This window comes from Natator depressus, chromosome 3 (assembly GCF_965152275.1).
Source record: "Natator depressus isolate rNatDep1 chromosome 3, rNatDep2.hap1, whole genome shotgun sequence".
Classification (NCBI taxonomy): Eukaryota; Metazoa; Chordata; order Testudines; family Cheloniidae; genus Natator; species Natator depressus.
This window is the reverse complement of record NC_134236.1, coordinates 133522712-133541338: the sequence shown is the minus strand read 5'-3', so window position 1 is coordinate 133541338 and position 18627 is coordinate 133522712. Positions and strand designations below refer to the sequence as shown.

Here is an 18627-nt window from a genome sequence, read left to right as displayed (position 1 = left end):
AGTTATGCTGTGCTATTAGCATAATGTATAGAGATTGATGATAATATGTGACCCTTATAGTTTCAGAAGGGTATCAGTTTGGTGTCCTAGTAAACAGTGGTTCCCAAACAGTTTCATTATCATGTCAGTATTTTCCACATCTAAATAATTTAAACCTAACACTTTTTTTTTTTTCTTAGGTTCAGATTTAGTTGAAACGGATAACCAAACAGAATGGACAGATGTTCAGAAAAAGATCATCCCTTGGAAAAACAGTAGTCCTGATTTAGACCTGGAATTGGTATTTCAGGACCGTGCAGCTAAACTTGGTAAATCCAACAGTAGATTGATTGTAGTGGCCTCACTTATTGATAAACCCACCAATTTAGGAGGTAAGGTTCAATGCATATTTTTAATTCTTTATTTGAGCAGGGTGGATTGACTTTGTGATTTAAATAGCTGATTTTATTCATGATTTAAATCAGTAAGCAGGAAATCTTGATTTAAATAATCAATTTAAAGCTTATTTGCATTTGTACTTTTTATTTATCATCCTAGAAAAGTTAGTTCTTATTGGTTGGTATAATTTAGTACTTTTTTTTTTTTTGCTAAACAGGAAAATACACTAGATAGGCATTATTGAAGCAGTTATATAGCTCAACATATATTTATTCAGATTCTTAATCTTTACATTTTTTGTTGTTAGAATGGTGAAAAATGACATTTCTTATTTTTTAGATTAATTTTTTACTTGTGATTTGTGTTAAACTGCATTTGGATTGGAAATTGGAATTAAATAAATTATGAAAACAATGTTTTCAAATAGTTCTATTTAACTAATAAAAACAATCCTTAATGTGCTGGATACATAAGAAATAAAAGTATGTTTAGCAAAACATGTTTTGCCTTTAAAACCAACTGATTTATTAAATAAAGTAAATATTATCTGTAACTAGTGAATTGAACTGATGGTTTCTGGCCTTCATATCGTTCAGGAGTATAGAATTTGTAATCACATCTTTTCACATCTAGTTTTTATTCATAGATTGGAAGAGGAAAATAAGCTTTCTTGCTTTTTCAATTCCCAGGCCATTTCTCAACTTTGAATGAATTAGTCATTGAACTGAACTAGTTGAACAAACTGAAATGAAGAAGATATTCACTCTGCATCTGCCAAAGGAACTACTGCTGTCGAAAATTGAGTTAGCACTTCGACAAACTCTAGTTCCAGGTGCTTAGCCAGGGTCTACCACCAGTTCAGGAGTTTGACTTTTTTTAAAATTTTAACAACAAACATGTAGTGCTTGAATATTATTTTTTGTATTTTATTTAGATGATTTTAGTAGATTATACTAAGTTTAAGCCTTTACATATCAAATGTAATTTTGTTTATTTATGAAAAGAGAGATTTATTTAATTTAAATTTTAAAAAAAATCTGATTAAATAAAAAAAAAAAAAACACTGCTGCTTCTTCAAGTAGCGTCCCTGTGGGGGCTCCATTGTACGTGTATCTGCATCCCTGCGCTGCTGATCAGAGAACTTTAGTAGCAGTGTCCATTCAGCCTGCTCATGCACTGCTCCTCACCGGCCACAAGGCTAGCCAGCATACGCAGGCGAACCCTCCTCGGTTCCTTCTCAGCCGCCCCTGGCTAGTGACAGAGCTATAGCTGTCCATTCGCAGATCATTAACTCTTTTAGAATTGCTAATTTTTAGCTTCCATTAAAGCGCTTTTTCTTTCTTTACTTCGTTTACATTTTATTTTGGCATTTGCCTTTAAAAAAAAAAAAAAGAAGAAGAAGAAAAAAGACTATCTTCTGCCAACCCCTTGTCCAGGGGGTGGGGGGAACCCCCTAGACAAAGGTATACCCTGCACCCCAGTCTTCAAAAACCGCCTCAGTTGCAAGGAGTCTATCCCAGTGACTGATGGACACTCACAGTATGTTCGCTGCCTAAGAGAGAACCACATTCCATAGAAGTGTGGTTTGTGTCGGCAACTGAAGCCCAGATCCAGAAAAGACAGAGAACTGAGGCTCAAATTCCACTTCACTGAGTCAACACTTCAACCTCTGGAGTCCTGGCAGGAGCGCCCACTGCAACCTTCTACTTTGAAGGGAGGTGAGCCCAGGGAGATGCCTGTGAGCCACTCACTTAAGGCCTCTAAGAAAAGGTCAGTGAGTCCCCATAGCAATCCCTGATCAAGCTAAAAACAATCTCTGGCTCAATCAGTATCATCAGGACCAATGGCACTGAAGCTGTCTAAATCTGGTATCCAGGGCATGCACGGTATCATACCAATGGAGCAAGTCAGGTTGCTCCAGCCAATGAACCAGTGGGCCCAGGCAAGAAAGCACTGGTACCATGGGAGCATGAAAAACCTAGAAGATCTGACCTGGGGAAGACTCCATCAGTACCGATGTCAACATCGGTACCACCTGTGGTACACTGGGCACCAACAGACCTTGCTATCAGGTCCACATCTCCAATCCCGTCGGTACAAGCCTCTTGGCATCGACAACCACCGCTGGAACCGATGCCTTCTGCACTGCCAGACTTCCAGTGCGCGACGGATCTTTTGGTGTCTGACGCACCGGACTTACCTCTGCTCATTACCGGGAACCCAGTACCAAGTTCATCCAGAGCCCTTGACTTGCCATTGAATTCGTACCATGCACCACCCTTTTCATTGTTGCAGTCAGAAAGTGAGCAAGAGGACGTGGTTTCCCGCCACTCTTCTCACCCGCTGTATGGAGCCCCGTTTCACTATGGACATCAGGCATATCGTCCCCCTGATCCACAGCCTTCCTGGTTTGGTCAGTTGTGGCACCCACCACTGGCCCCTTCCCATCGCAATGGCCGCACCGTGATCCTTGGCAGGTTCAAAGACAACAGGTCTCCCTTATCTCTAGTGCAAGGGTTCTCAAGCTAGGGGTCGGGACCCCTCAGGGGGTCGCATGGTTATTACTTGGGGGGTTGTAAGCTGTCAGTCTCCACCCTAAACCCTGCTTTCCCTCCAGCATTTATAATGGTGTTAAATATATAAAAAGGTGTTTTTAATTTATAAGGGTGGGCTTGCACTCAGTAGCTTGCTATGTGAAAGGGGTCACCAGTACAAAAATTTGAGAACCACTGCTATAGTGTGACCTACCAGCAACCGAGGAAACACCATCGAGCTGCTACCTCAAGGGCTTGTGAACTTCCTGAACAGGCAAGTACGCTTCTCATCATCACCGCTAAACAAGACAGTGATACCCCTTCCGCCAACTATGGCAGATGATTTTAAACGGTTCCAGAACTTGGCACAGAGGATGGCAGAAACATTGCAAATACCTTTGCAAGAGGTGAGCGAGTCGCACTACAAGCTGGTGGCCATTTTACATTCATAGAATCATAGAATAACAGGGTTGGAAGGGACCTCAGGAGGTCATCTAGTCCAACCCCCTGCTCAAAGCAGGACCAATCCCCAATTAAATCATCCCAGCCAGGGCTTTGTCAAGCCTGACCCTAAAAACGTCTAAGGAAGGAGATTCCACCACCTCCCTAGGTAACACATTCCAGTGTTTCACCACCCTCCTAGTGAAAAAGTTTTTCCTAATATCCAACCTAAATCTCCCCCACTGCAACTTGAGACCATTACTCCTTGTTCTGTCATCTGCTACCACTGAGAACAGTCTAGAGCCATCCTCTTTGGAACCCCCTTTCAGGTAGTTGAAAGCAGCTATCAAATCCCCCCTCGTTCTTCTCTTCCATAGACTAAACATCCCCAGTTCCCTCAGCTTCTCCTCATAACTCATGTGTTCCAGTCCCCTAATCATTTTTGTTGCCCTCTGCTGGACTCTCTCCAATTTCTCCACATCCTTCTTGTAGTGTGGGGCCCAAAACTGGACAGAGTACTCCAGATGAGGCCTCACCAATGTCCAATAGAGGGGAATGATCACGTCCCTCGATCTGCTGGCAATGCCCCTACTTATACACCCCAAAATGCCATTGGCCTTCTTGGCAACAAGGGCACACTGTTGACTCGTATCTAGCTTCTCGTCCACTGTCACCCCTAGGTCCTTTTCTGCAGAACTGCTGCCAAGCCATTCGGTCCCTAGTCTGTAGCGGTGCATGGGATTCTTCCGTCCTAAGTGCAGGACTCTGCACTTGTCCTTGTTGAACCTCATCAGATTTCTTTTGGCCCAATCCTCCAATTTGTCTAGGTCCCTCTGTATCCTATCCCTTCCCTCCAGCGTATCTACCACTCCTCCCAGTTTAGTGTCATCTGCAAACTTGCTGAGGGCGCAATCCACACCATCCTCCAGATCATTTATGAAGATATTGAACAAAACCGGGCCCAGGACCGACCCTTGGGGCACTCCACTTGATACCGGCTGCCAACTAGACATGGAGCCATTGATCACTACCCGTTGAGCCTGACAATCTAGCCAGCTTTCTATCCACCCTATAGTCCATTCATCCAGCCCATACTTCTTTAACTTGCTGGCAAGAATACTGTGGGAGATCGTGTCAAAGGCTTTGCTAAAGTCAAGGAACAACACGTCCACTGCTTTCCCTTCATCCACAGAACCAGTTATCTCATCATAGAAGGCAATTAGATTGGTCAGGCATGACTTGTCCTTGGTGAATCCATGCTGACTGTTCCTGATCACTTTCCTCTCCTCTAAGTGCTTCAGAATTGATTCGTTGAGGACCTGCTCCAAGATTTTTCCAGGGACTGAGGTGAGGCTGACTGGCCTGTAGTTCCCAGGATCTTCCTTCTTCCCTCCACCTCCTCCGGAGTGGTCCTCCCTATTAATGAGGCGCTGCTGGATCCTGCCAAGGTCATATGGCAGGCCCCCACGTCTGTCCCACCAACATGCAAGCCCGCTGACAAGAAATATTACATGCCAGCAAAAGAGACAGAGTTTCTCTACTTCCACCCACCTCCCAATTTTATTATTGTGGACGCTGTTAATTCTAAAGGTCGCCAACACCAGTTTAACGCCACCCCTTACGACCAGGACTGGAAGCGTCTGGACCTTTTTGGCAGGAAAGCATACACCTTGGCCATCCTCCAGTTCCATGTTGCAAGCTGTCAAGTCTTACTGGCAAAATATGACTATCAGAACTATGCAAAACTCAGTTCTTTTATTGAGCAGCTCCCCAATTCTCATAAGGAGCAATTTAAAGTCATAGTCAACGAAGGCCAACTGTTGGCTAAGACATCTCTGGAGTCTGCACTTGATGCATCTGACACAGTGGCATGTTCAGTCTTTACTGCCATTGTGTTGAGATGAGCCTCATGGGCTTCCTTTGCCTGGCTTCCCAAAGGAGGTCCAATGGACTGTGGAGGACCTTCCTTTTGAAGGGATAAAGCTATTAGCCGAGAAGACCAACGCCTCCCTTCACAAATTAAAAGATTCCAGGGCCACTCTTCAATCCCTCGGTATCTGTACACCTGGGTACAAAAGCAAATATAGTCCTCAGCCACCAATCAAGGCCCACTCATCACAATATTCATCTCAGTATTCAGCACAGAGATCATATGAACCCCAGATGAAGAAGCCCCAGTTACCCAGATGGAAGATGTCAGGATCACAGCCCATTTCCTCTCAACCCTCCACCTCAAAGCAACAGTTCTGACGGTTGGTCGAGGTGCCCGTAGAACATTCTACTCATTGTTATCTCACACTGGAAACCCGGCCCCTCCCCACCCACATTCTTTCAGAGACCATCTCACCCCATTCCGCAGTATCTGGGAATGGATAATCTCTGACAAATGGGTGCTGGAGATCAACTGGGATGGACGCTCCATCCATTTCTCCTCCTTCCCCCTACCAAACATCCTTCCCGGACCCTCTTCAGGGACCCTTCTCACAAGAGCTGCTATGTCAAGAGATAAACCATCTCCTCAGCATAGGAGCCAGAGAGCCAGTGCCCACAATTCCAAGAGGCAGAGGCTTCTACTCTCGTTACTTCCTGTTACCGAAGAAAAAAAGAGGGTTGGAGACCCATACTGGGACTCAGAGCGCCCATAGACCTTTTCTGCAATTATTATTAATAATTATACCATTTCCATCTAGTAATGAACCAATACCACTGTGAGGATTCTGTTTATTCCTAATATAGTTACAAAACTCCTTATTGTTCTTAACTCTGCTGGTCAGAGATTTCTCCTTGTGTCATTTGTGTGTATGTAACCCAAAACTCATACATATATGCTGACCCACTGCACTGTAACATCATTGGAAGTAAATACTGCAGAATACTTTATAGGACATGGTGGTAAAGGTGGGATTGGTTTGTTTTTATTTATTTATCTATTTCTAACCTACTGATAGCTTATAGAAGGCATTTTCCTTTTTCCGCTGACATTGCAAGAGTCATGACTTGGAACATACATGAAAAGCATGTGGAAATAACCCTGTTGACTAAAACTAGAGGGCTAGAGACACAAATGTTTATATTGCTGGAGATTATTTGTTTTCAGATTGTCTTCTCTTTTTCATGTGCTTTAATATCTTAGTTTTGTTGTTTAAAGTAATCTTTATATTTTAAATCTTGTGCTTATTTGTAGGTTTGTGTCGTACAAGTGAAATATTTGGGGCATCTGCTTTAGTTGTTGGCAGTCTTCATTATATAAACGATAAGCAATTTCAACATCTCAGTGTTTCTGCAGAACAGTGGCTTCCTCTTGTCGAGGTGGGTGGAAAAAGTATTTTAGCTGCTTACATAAAAGGAGCACTGTACATATAAATTCATTCAAACTGATGTTCTCTAAGTCAAGGGTCTCACTTTTTTTTTTCCTCTCCTGAAAATTAACCGCTTTATCCATTTGGCACAAGTACCTACTTCTCTGTTTTATGCTAGTATTAAGGTATGTTTGCATTAGCCTGCTGCTTTTGAAAATCCTTGTAGCGGTTTTTAAAAGGTTGGTTTGTTGATTACTTTTTGTGTTAATGAAACTGATTGTACTAGTTGCCTCTTGTTTTATAACATACTCTGATTGTAGTATTTTACAGCTGATGGTTGTACATTGAAATTTAAAATTCTTTTGTAAAACTTAGTGATTCATTGAAATGTTGTTAATCTCATCTTGTTTAGCCCATTTCTTTTAGTGACATGATGAGAATAATTAATAACACAGTTTGCCTGAAACTAATTTACAAGGTAGATTTCAGAGCCTTTTCTATTCTTTATCAAAATCAGGGCATCTTGCTTCAGACTGTAGGTCTAACACTCAGCACTCTATGCAAGCCTGTGGTTGTAGTCTTTTATAGAGATATTAGGGCTGTTAGTTAATCGCAGTTAACTCACACGATTAGTTCAAAAAAATTAATCATGATTAAAAAATTAATCGCAGTTTGAAAGCACTGTTAAACAATAGAATACCAATTGAAATTTATTAAATATTTTGGATATTTTTCTACATTTTCATATATATTGTATTCTGTGTTGTAATTGAAATCAAAGTGTATATCATTTTTTATTTCAAATATATGCACTGTAAAAATGATAAAAGAAGTAGTATTTTTAGTTCACCTCATACAAGTATTGTAGTGCAGTCTTTGTCATGAAAGAGCAACTTACAAATGTAGATTTTGTTGTTGTTACATAACTGCATTCAAAGAAAGCATTGTAAAACTTCAGAGCCCACAAGTCCACTCACTCCTACTTCTTGTTCAGCCAATCGCTAAACCGGACACCTAGCAACTGTAGCTGGCCCTGGTTGGGCTAGTGTGTGCAAGATGCAGACCTCTGTGTGGAAGGAACTCCTGTCTGGGAGCGTGCGAGCTGCTTGCACACACTAGTGTGATCAGGGACAGCTGCCGGTGAGCCTAGGGCCCACCCCAGTAGGCAGGGCTAAAGGCAAGCTCTTTATGATGGAAGCTAAAACCTTAGGGTTTAAGGCATGCCTCTCCTGTGCTGCTTCTATGCCCCTCAGTAGGGGACACTCTTTTTCACTACTTCTGAAATGCTCTATGACACCTTCCTTGGGCATGGAGGAGGATGTAGCTAAGGCCTACTCTTCCCTCCAGTCCCTTCTGGCTGGTGTCCCCGCGCACCAGGATTCCACCTTGAGCTCCAGGGCTGAGATGTCTGTGAGATCCCAGTTGTCAACTTCAGTCCATGTGTTGACTTCTTCAAGCAGGTTTAGGAAGGAGCATCACTCTAGAGATGAGCTTACACATGAAGGTCTCCCCCTCCAGGACCTTTAGACTGAGACATAAGAATTGACATATGTTTGGCTGCAAAACTTAAGACGAGTCTGTGGGCAGCCAGTAGTCTAAGATGGGTCCCTCTGGCACCTGATTACTGGCCATGAAAAAAATTGCTTGTTGTACTGACTAAATCCGCTGGCTTCCTTTTCTCTGACACACCTCTTTGGCACTCTTGGTAGCCGGCATGTCAGTACTGTCGTTTTCGGTACCTGTGGCCTATTTTGTACCAGCTGACTTGTCTGTAGGCCAGGTACAGCTATGCTTTATGTCAACAGACAGGGTGGGGCCGAGTCATTTCTGCTCTGTCAGGCCATTTGGCTGTTGACATGGTGCATATTTGTCACTGGTTCATATCACTAGCCCTGGCAGACATTCAGACAGAACTTACTAGTAGATCACCTCAGCAAGCGGTTCTCAGACAACTACATGTGGTCAGTCAAGGACCTGGTGCTGCAGAGCATCTTTTGCAAGGGGGGATACCAATCAATAGCATATTTGCCACAGACCAGAACAAGAAATCCCAAGTGTTCTGCTCCAGAGACGGCTCCAATCTAGGCCCCCGTCAGATGCTTTTCTTACCCTCTGTACGCAGGGACTGATATATGCTTTGCTCCTGGTTCCTGTGAGACTGAGGGTCCTGAGGAAAATGAGGCAAGATGCTGGACTGATTATCATGATGGGCCAAGCAGTTCTGGTATTTGGATCTGATGAACCATCAATACAGCCCTCAATCTCTTACCTGCTGAGTCTGACATGGTCTCACAAAACATCCCGGGAGCCTAGATCCACCCCTAGACTCAGTCTCCTTATGTTTGACAGCCTGGATGCTGGCTGGCTGACGTACACCATAAGGTGTTCTCCTGAGGTTCAGAACATTCTGCTCTGAAGCAGAAAAGCCTCAACTAGAATGACTTCTAAAACCAAGTGGTGGTTTTCTGTTTGGACATCTGAGCACCAGCATCTCCCCTAACAATACAGAACTATATACTATCACAGAAACATTCTGGGCTTTTTGTCAGCCCCATTTTGTCTACCTAGCAATAATATCTCTATTCTGGGGCTTTCTGTTAGCTCCATAAAGATCTACCTAGCAGTAAAATCTGCATGTCAGGCCACACTGTATTTTCTCACCCTACACTGGCTATATTCCTTACAAACTTTATTCATGCTTTTTCACCCAATTCAGGAGCTGCCCTGGGACCCTCACTCTTGAGATCTCAGTGTAGTATTAACAAGGTTGATTGCTCCCCCACTTTGAACCTTGTATACCACCTATCACTGAAGACTGCCTTTTTAGTAGCCATTACATCAGCTCAGGTAGGGGAGATTGTTTTTCATGGGGGGCTTCTCCTTATATACACAGTTTCATAAGGACAGGCTTACTCTCAGGCCTCATCCCAAGTTCCTGCCCAAAGTGGTTTTGGAATTCCATATGAACCAATTTATTAATCACCAAGTTTCCTTCCCCAAGCGTCACTCAATCCCCTGGGAAGCTAAACTTCATATGCTTGATGTAGTAAGGGCATTGTCATACTACCTTAACGAGACAACATCTTTCAGGAACACACCTAGCCAGTTTGTGATCTTTGCTGATAGGATTAAGGGTCAGGCAATAACCTCCCATTGATTATCAAAATGGGCCTTCACCTGTATAAGGACATATTACAAGGTAGACTAGATCCACCTAGCCACATTAGAGCTCATTCCACTACTGCTCAGGCAGCTTCTGCTGCCTTTGTTTGAAGAATGTACCTGTAACCAAATCTGCAGCGCAGCTGTGTGGTCCTTGCTCCACATAAACAACGAGGAGTCCAGTGGCACCTTAAAGACTAACAGATTTATTTGGCCATAAGCTTTCGTGGGTAAAAAAAACACTTCTTCAGATGCAAACTTGGGCATAAGCTTTCGTGGGTAAAAAAAAAAAACACTTCTTCAGATGCAAACTTGGGCATAAACTTTTGTGGGTTTTTTACCCACGAAAGCATATGCCCAAATAAATGTGTTAGTCTTTAAGGTGCCACTGGACTCCTCATTGTTTTTGTGGATACAGACTAATGTGGCTACGCCTCTGATACTTTGTCCACACAATTTCAAGACACTGTTCTTTAGTAGAGGCTTCCAGATCTCATTCCTGTTTTGGTAGAGCTGTCCTGCAGTCATTCTTTATGTAGGATTCCTTGTACCTGTCTGTAAGCAAACAGACTGCTTGTTTTTGTTAGTCACCAAGAGGGGAATCCACGGGCCAATCGCTTGAAAAAGTTATTGTAATTGTTCTTTACTTACCCATAACTGATTCTTCAAGAGTAGTGCACCTGCATATTCACACTACACGCCCATCTTCAAAAGGACTTAGCTGTTAGCAGTAAGAAATGAGGCAGTTGTGGGCTTCACTGCCTCTTGTCACCTCAGCTCCTGAGCACTTGTTGCTGTGAGTGGATACTTGTGTAGTCCCAGTGGGTGCTGTTTTTCTAGCAGGTTTTCGAAGGTTAGCTATACCAGGGGATTGGACCACATCCCACAAGTGATGAAAAGGCAAAACTCTCAAAGAACCACGGCTATTAATACATAATCTTTCCTTTATGCACTACATTATCTAGCAACAGTTCCATTCTTTTACTGACTTCCTCCTAAAAAGGGTATTTATAATGAGTCATTGTAAACATAAGCTGGGGCAACACCAGATGTCCTGCACTTGATCTGCAGTAACACTCCCATATGATATAATCGTGTACGGATCCAGTAAAACTTATGATCTGTGTTATACGAATATCTGTGAATCCTAGAGCCCTAGTATATTTCTGTATATTACCAATTACCACCAGTCTGAAAAAAAAAATCTTAAAATTAGTTTAAAATTTCAATTTTTTTTTCTTCTGTAGAATGTTCTATTCTCAACTTTAGAAATATGTAAAAGTTTTTTGTGGTAATATATTTTTATATACAAAATATTTAAATATTTGTACATTTCTCCCCTATTCTTAACATGCAGGTGAAACCATCTCAGCTTGTTAATTATTTACAGCAGAAGAAAACTGAAGGCTACACTATCATAGGTGTGGAGCAAACTGCTAAAAGTTCTGACTTGACCGAATACTGCTTTCCAGAGAAATCCTTGTTATTGCTGGGGTAAGTTACAAACAACCTGTATCTGTAGTTTCCATACTGTGGTCCATCAAGCCACCCTTCCTCGTAAGCAGCAGTTTAATGATTAGAAAATCAAGCTATGTTGGTGGAAGGAAAGAAGAGAGATGGTATATAACAGTATTTCTCTTCCACTTGGTATAAAAGATGTAAAATATAGAACCCCATTGTCATAAATATAAAGGGAAGGGTAAACCCCTTTAAAATCCCTCCTGGCCAGAGGAAATCTCCTCTCACCTGTAAAGGGTTAAGAAGCTAAAGGTAACCTCGCTGGCACCTGACCAAAATGACCAATGAGGAGACAAGATACTTTCAAAAGCTGGGAGGAGGGAGAGAAACAAAGGGTATGTGGGTCTGTCTATATTTTGTCTTTGCCGGGGATAGACCAGGAATGAAGCCTTAGAACTTTTAGTAAGTAATCTAGCTAGGTACGTGTTAGATAATGATTTCTTTAAATGGCTGAGAAAAGAATTGTGCTGAATAGAATAACTATTTCTGTCTGTGTATCTTTTTTTGTAACTTAAGGTTTTTGCCTAGAAGGGTTCTCTATGTTTTGAATCTAATTACCCTGTAAGGTATCTACCATCCTGACTTTACAGGGGGGATTTTTTTTTTTATTTCTATTTACTTCTATTTCTATTAAAAGTCTTTTTGTAAGAAAACTGAATGCTTTTTCATTGTTCTTAAGATCCAAGGGTCTGGGTCTGTAGTCACCTAGGCAAATTGGTGAGGCTTTTTACCAAACCTTGTCCAGGAAGTGGGGTGCAAGGTTTTGGGAAGTATTTTGGGGGGAAAGACGTGTCCAAACAGCTCTTCCCCAGTAACCAGTATTTGTTTGGTGGTGGTAGCGGCCAATCCAAGGACAAAAGGGTGGAATATTCTGTACCTTGGGGAAGTTTTGACCTAAGCTGGTAAAGATAAGCTTAGGAGGTTTTTCATGCAGGTCCCCACATCTGTACCCTAGAGTTCAGAGTGGGGGAGGAACCTTGACACCCATGGATCAAATATCTTTGTCTTTAACGAGGGCTTTGTAACTCTGGTCTCCGTGGCTCACCTCAAGAATCACACCATGGCACTATTCCTTGGCTAGGGCTTCTCGATGGAACTTTAGAGCCCAATAATGCTAATTCATTTGCTCAGCCACAGAAATCACTGCAGAGCAAAGAGAGTGCCCTCATCTCTCATGAGCAGAATACAGTGTTAATGTAGAGCTTCATAGGCGTTGCCTTTTCAGTGAGCTAAAGTTAAATCCAATAATAAGTCTCTCACATGACAGTATAGTAATAAATGCCCTGAGTCTCTTTTGTAATGTGACAGCCTCTCTTTCACTCACCCTCCTTTTTCACCCTTTTGTTTTTCTGTGTTGCACACTTTGGTTAACCCAATTTATCTTCAGCATAGCTATGTGATGTTATTTTCAGTGACCTCATTCAGAAGGGGGTACAGTCTGTGTAAGCAGTACTTACTGAGGTGCTGTCACTGGAAATAGCAGACCTGGATGCCTAGGACCAGTGTGGTAATATTTAAGATATTCACAAGTATTTAAGTGATTGGATATCCCCTAGCTGGCCCATCCATGGAAACCCAGAAATCTCTCCAGGATCAGACTTTCTATTTCTGCATAAAAGTAAAGAAATTGATACCTTGCTTTTTGTTGCTTTTATTTCTGCATTAATGGGGAAATACTATAATCAGTAATTGTTATATGTGAACCACCCCTTCTATTGAGTGTGCTATTATAATTCAGCATCTTCCATTTCTGAGTGATTTAAGTTTTTGTGACAGAGCAACTAATAGCATTGGCTAAAGCTATAGGAAGAGATTAGTGCAACCTTTGCTACAGTTCTGTTAAACTTCAGTCTTGATCTGCAACATTTGTGTTATTATCAGCAGGAATCCTAGTTTTCCATGATAAAAAAACCAAACTTCTCTGATTTAAAAAAACCCATAAAAATCCACACTTTTCTGTGATTAAAATGAAGTGCTGAACTTTAGCTTTCCCTAACCACACTATCTGTATATAGGTATCAGGTGAACACAATGTTTTATTAATATATTTACATTTGCAAACAAATTCTAAGCTTACCATCAATGTGAAATTTGTCCTAGCCAAACTCAGTGACTTGATCTTTAGGGGTGATTTTTAAAGTTTTTGGCATCTTTTCATAACTTTAATTACATCTGGAGGCTGAAGTGAAATTTGAGATGCATTAAAACATGAACTCCTATAGGCCATTGAGTAACCTCTGTATGCCAGAAGCAGTTTATTGGGGTATGTTTAGCTATGTAAATTTAAAGCCCATTCAAAAATCAACCATAAGAGTGGGGAGGTTGCATACACTGAATAAGTGATACTGGTACTTTCAGTAAAATTTAGTTAAAATAAAAACATATATTAACTATTTTCACAAAATGTAAAAACTGAAGATTCTCTGTAAAAATGCAAATTCCATGTTTTCCCGTGGCAAAAAGATTAAACAAGGATCCCTGCATAGTCTCATGTTTAAGATGTGGAAAACATCTATTAGGGTAAGACCGTTTGGTTCATTTTGGTTGTGACTTAACCAAAATATAAATCTGAGTTTTTCTTAAAGCAAAAAGATAGTGGACTAAACTACTACACTGTCTAGTTTCCGTTGTCTTCAGTGTTTCTGTAACATTTGCTGCTGAAGCAAGACACTAGTTCTAGTATTTTGTAAGTTTCCGATTACAATGCTATGGAATTTTTAGGTTTTCTTTTTTTGTGCTCATCAGTTATATGTATGAAGAAGTAAGCATCAACTGCATGGATAAGAAACTTATCCCATGATGGGTGGAGCTGGCAGCAAGTAGTGTTGTGAGTGGTGTTTGCTACTGTAGCTCATTTCTTGGTTTTTTCTGTTGTGGGACACTCAGGTTTCTCCAGACAGGTGCATATTGGAGACAGCATGAAGTGATATTTCTTCTATTTCTTCTTTTCTGGGTAAAAGACTTACATCTTTTTAATTTCCTCCTTATTAGAAATGAACATGAGGGAATCCCAGCAAACCTGATTCAGCATCTGGATGTTTGTGTGGAAATTCCTCAGCAGGGTATCATTCGATCACTGAATGTTCATGTAAGTGGAGCTCTGCTGATTTGGGAGTATACAAGGCAACAACTAATCAAGCAAAAACAACTGAAATAACTGCAGGAGTCTTGTGCCTTATTTGTAATGCAGCTGGATGGCTTTTTATGGTGCTGTAAAATATGTTTTTAAACACATGGAATAATTACAGACTCAGGGTGAATGACAATGTTTTTAAATTTTGCATGTCATACAATGGTGTTGTGTAGTACAAAAATTGTTTTTAAATTCCTTAACGTATTATCTGATTATATACAACTGTTTTATTGGTAATAAATGGTCTTGTTTGTATTGCTTACTTATGTATAGTTCTCTTATTGCAGTGGAAGCAACCAGAGTTAATAGACTCTTCTCCCCTTCAACACACAACTCAGTGACATTTAACTGTTTCATACAGTGTACTTCAAAATGTAGGGTTTTTACAATAGCAGTTGTTCGGATCACAACAGCTGTAGTTGAGGTTAAAATGGTTTTAATTTGATTGCCCATACTCACACCTAACACCCTTGTGTAGTCTGTGGTAAGATGCTTTGTTTTCTGCAGCATCTGGGTACAGCAGACCTGAAATTCTGCAGCTGTTTCAGGTGAATTTAAAAACTGACATTAAGTATGAAATATCTATTATTATTCCTTCATGATGGTCATTTTCATATTAAATCCAGTTTTTTACACTCCCCCTAAATTTTCAACATACTGCAGATTTTGAATTGATAACATTTTTAGAAGTGAAGCTGGAAGTTTTGGCAGAGGACCAGTTAGGGTCTTTTATATCAGGAAATGGGGAAGTGGTTTAGGAGTATGGGATAAATCATGTCTATAAATGTTAGTGAACCCATTTTTAAAACACAGGTGTTAAACACCTAAACAATGTTTGCTGATCCCAGTAAACTCTATGCTTGGTAATTTATCAGGGTGAATTGTTCAGTGTAGGGCCCTGTCCTAATACACAACACTTTCTTAAGCCTTTTTCACTGACAATTTGGAAAATGCCATTTTTAAAGCAGCTGCTATTTTGCCTAAGGACTACCTCACATAAAACAAAACTTTACTGAAGCAAAATCATTGTGAATAATACAGGAGTTGGTTATATAATTGCCACCAAATTATACAAACAAGGACATAAGAAATCATACCTGTAGCATTGTATTTTTCAAATTTGTTGGTGACATACTTAATGACTGAGAAACTGTTCACCTACATTAGTGGCATAAGAATCTCAACTATAATTGTGCAGATATTTATAAAAATACATAAATGAAGACCAGCTACATAAGAAATGATACAGTGGTTATTTATACCTCTTGATCTTTATGTAAAACGTGGCCATACAGTAAGACAGCAGAAATTAATTGATGATTCACAAAATTTTCAAAGAAATAGCATAGAGTGTACCTGCTCACTTACACTGACACATTATCTTCATAGAGAAGGGGGGAAGATGCAGGAGCTTTTTAGAAAAGTTAGTTCACATGCATTGAAAAACTTGTCAAGTTTGAAAACAGTTTAATATTCTCCCAAAAATATAAATTTATAATTCAGTGCATTAATTTCTGGGAAACACTGCTTTTCATCCTAGTTACACAATAAAAAAATTCAGGTATAGGAAAAATTATATACCATATTTCTTTAATATACACTCTTACAGACATTCAGTCTTTTTCATTTAATTACTGTTCTCGCACAAAAGCGAGATATTGCAACAAGGAAAGCAGCATGAATTTCTAGAGATACAGTGTAAGTTACCAGTTACTTTTAATTCAAGGAGTTCTCGTTGCATTTCAGTACTTCTCTTCCATAAGATTATTCTTTCATTGATTGTGTTTCATAAATGGATGCGTAGCTATGACTTTTCAGTAGTCCCAGGAAATTCTCCTGCTTGAAGCTGTTCTTTGTATTTTAAAAAGTCTCTTCTTTTGTCAAAGTATTTTACCTGTTTTAAAAAGAGATCACTTTATGTTCATCAAAGCAAACTGGTGTAGTATGGGACTCCAACATGAAAAGTTCTTATTCACACATCATCTAACGGGATTACGGAAAGAACAGTCTTCGATCACATACACACTTGACCAGGTTGATACTGAAGTTGTGTATGTTAATGGTTTAGAATGTGAACTCCGTCATTGGAGCAGAAAAAATGGGATGTAGCACATAGTAATATTGGTCTCAGAGTGCCATGCAATTGCAAGCCCTGCCACTATTACATGAGCGTTCTCCCCTTGAGATCTGTGTTTTCACTTCTGCGATATTATCCATTAATTTCCCTGTTTCTGGGAGTTGACAGGACGTTTCCCAAATACCTTTCCAGTGGTATAGCAACATAACTTAGAGTGAAATCTACTTCACCAATTATCTGGCTAGGCAGTCTTCTGGATTTAATACTCATTATTTTGTTTTTTCAGTGTACTACTCCATGAAACAAATACCCAATCTTTAAGAGGATCTACAGTAGTAATGCGTTGCTCGCTGTGCAGCAGAAGTTAACTATTTGTAGGGCATTGCTTACATTTGTGTTTATGCCAGTGTACAAATATTCTGGATAGTTACATAACTGGAAAAATTAAAGGGACGCAGTGTCAAACGAAAAAACAAAATATTACTGTAAGGTATTAAGGCATTATGAATAATGTAGATTGTGGCATTACTTGAGAATGCTTATATGAACTAATTAATTTGCAGAAGAAATTCATTTTTGATACAACACATCTGTCAGGTTGCATCTTATGACTGGTGGAAAAACTACTAGCACTCACCCATTGTTGTGGACACCTAGATTCAAAAGAACATCTAAGCTTCTGACACCTAGATGCATCTTCCATATTTTCATCTAAGCATTTCCAGTATTCATCCCTGGCTCCCCAGCAAGCCTTCCTTTCCTCCATTGATGGTGCTGACATTTTTATTACTGGCAAAATAAAATAAAATTGTAAATGTCTTGTCCCTGATAAACACTTTGATCTGCCTATTGCCTCAAGTTTATTCACACACAAATGTTGCACTGGTTAGTGAAAAAGGTCCAAGAACTGGCAAGATGTGAGACTTTATTTGTAATGGCTTCAATAACCTTGAGTGTGCCACTTGATCTTGTCCCACAGTTAACTGGAGAGCTAAATAAAATGAATCATATTGCTGATACGCAGATGCTGTACGTCTGAGAAGCTTAACCATACAAGAACTTATAGCCACCAACATTTAATTTTAGAAAGAGGGCAGGTGCTTCACATCAGCCGGCTTCCACTTACAGGAACCAGAAAGGGTCTGCACTTTAATTGAATACCAGCGCAAATTACAAATCAGGGCATATGCTCCCTTTTAAATAGCAATAGGAAACACTAAACCACACTTTAAATCAGTGTAGTGACATGACAAACTGCATTAAGCCTCTTCTCCCCCCCCCCTTTCCTGGCCCCTGGTACATGTTACAGTTTAATAACAGGAATCTGAAGTTACTTCCGCAGGCCCCAAACGGACAGAAACTCTGATCGGGTGGTGAAAACTAGGCGCCTGCACAGCGAAACCACCACTCCCGTGAGAGAGCGGCTGAAGTCAACCCACCCCTCTGGGGGAGCAGTAGGGACGCCGGGGGTGGGGGGCCCGCGGGGCAGGAGCCTGCAGGGTGTTCTCGGGGCTCGGAGCGTCTCCCTGGCCCCACGAGGCGGATTAACCCCCCGGCACACGGACCCCTCCCCGCCCCGGGTTGCGACAGGAGAACTCAGAGAGGGGCCGGCCACGGCCCCGCCGCGCGCACGGGTTCGGGGCAAGCCCCGCGGCCGGTCCCGTCTCCTCCGGCAGAGGCGGAAGGGGGGATTCTGGCGCCCGTCCCCAGGTACCTGACCCACTCACCCGCCCCCGCCGCGTCCCTCCAGCATCCGCCCAGCTGAGGCCGTGACCCGACCCGGACCGGATACAGATCCAGAGAGCCGGAAGTGACGGTAGCAAAGACAACCCCTGGAGGGGACCGAGACGGCGCGTGCGCAAGGCTGCGGGGGGGGCTGCTGTTTCCGCGTTGCTTGGAGACACGCCCGGGCCTAGTAGCGTCACCTCTTCCTGTCACTCTCGCTCCCGGCCGCAGCGTTGGGCAGGGGGTGCTGAGGTCCCCCGGAGGCTGCTGGGGCCCGGGGCGGGGTGGGAGCGGACCCCTCTGGCCCAGGCACAGATATCCTGGTTCTTAGGCGAAGGGGCGGAGCCGGAGCCAGGTTGG

General features: G+C 41.6%; 2 protein-coding genes across 2 annotated transcripts in view; one reads left to right on the top strand and one right to left on the bottom strand.

Annotated features, from left to right (window-relative positions):
• TARBP1 (tRNA guanosine 2 -O-methyltransferase TARBP1) overlaps positions 1–14685 on the top strand; it is a 95472-nt gene extending 80787 nt beyond the window's left edge. Inside the window, exons 27-30 of the mRNA XM_074948858.1 lie at positions 180–371; positions 6538–6662; positions 11172–11308; positions 14324–14685. Of these exons, the coding sequence (XP_074804959.1) occupies positions 180–371; positions 6538–6662; positions 11172–11308; positions 14324–14489 (620 nt within the window). The 3' untranslated portion in view covers positions 14490–14685. The remainder of the gene's footprint in view (positions 1–179; positions 372–6537; positions 6663–11171; positions 11309–14323) is intronic.
• Positions 13791–18396, bottom strand: COA6 (cytochrome c oxidase assembly factor 6). The gene is made up of 3 exons (XM_074948859.1): positions 18270–18396; positions 17180–17331; positions 13791–16359 (listed from the first exon to the last, which is right to left on the bottom strand). The coding sequence occupies exons 2-3, from the start codon at positions 17321–17323 to the stop codon at positions 16270–16272; spliced, it is 234 nt and encodes a 77-aa protein (XP_074804960.1). The 5' UTR covers positions 17324–17331; positions 18270–18396; the 3' UTR covers positions 13791–16269.
• Positions 18397–18627: the final 231 nt, after the last annotated feature.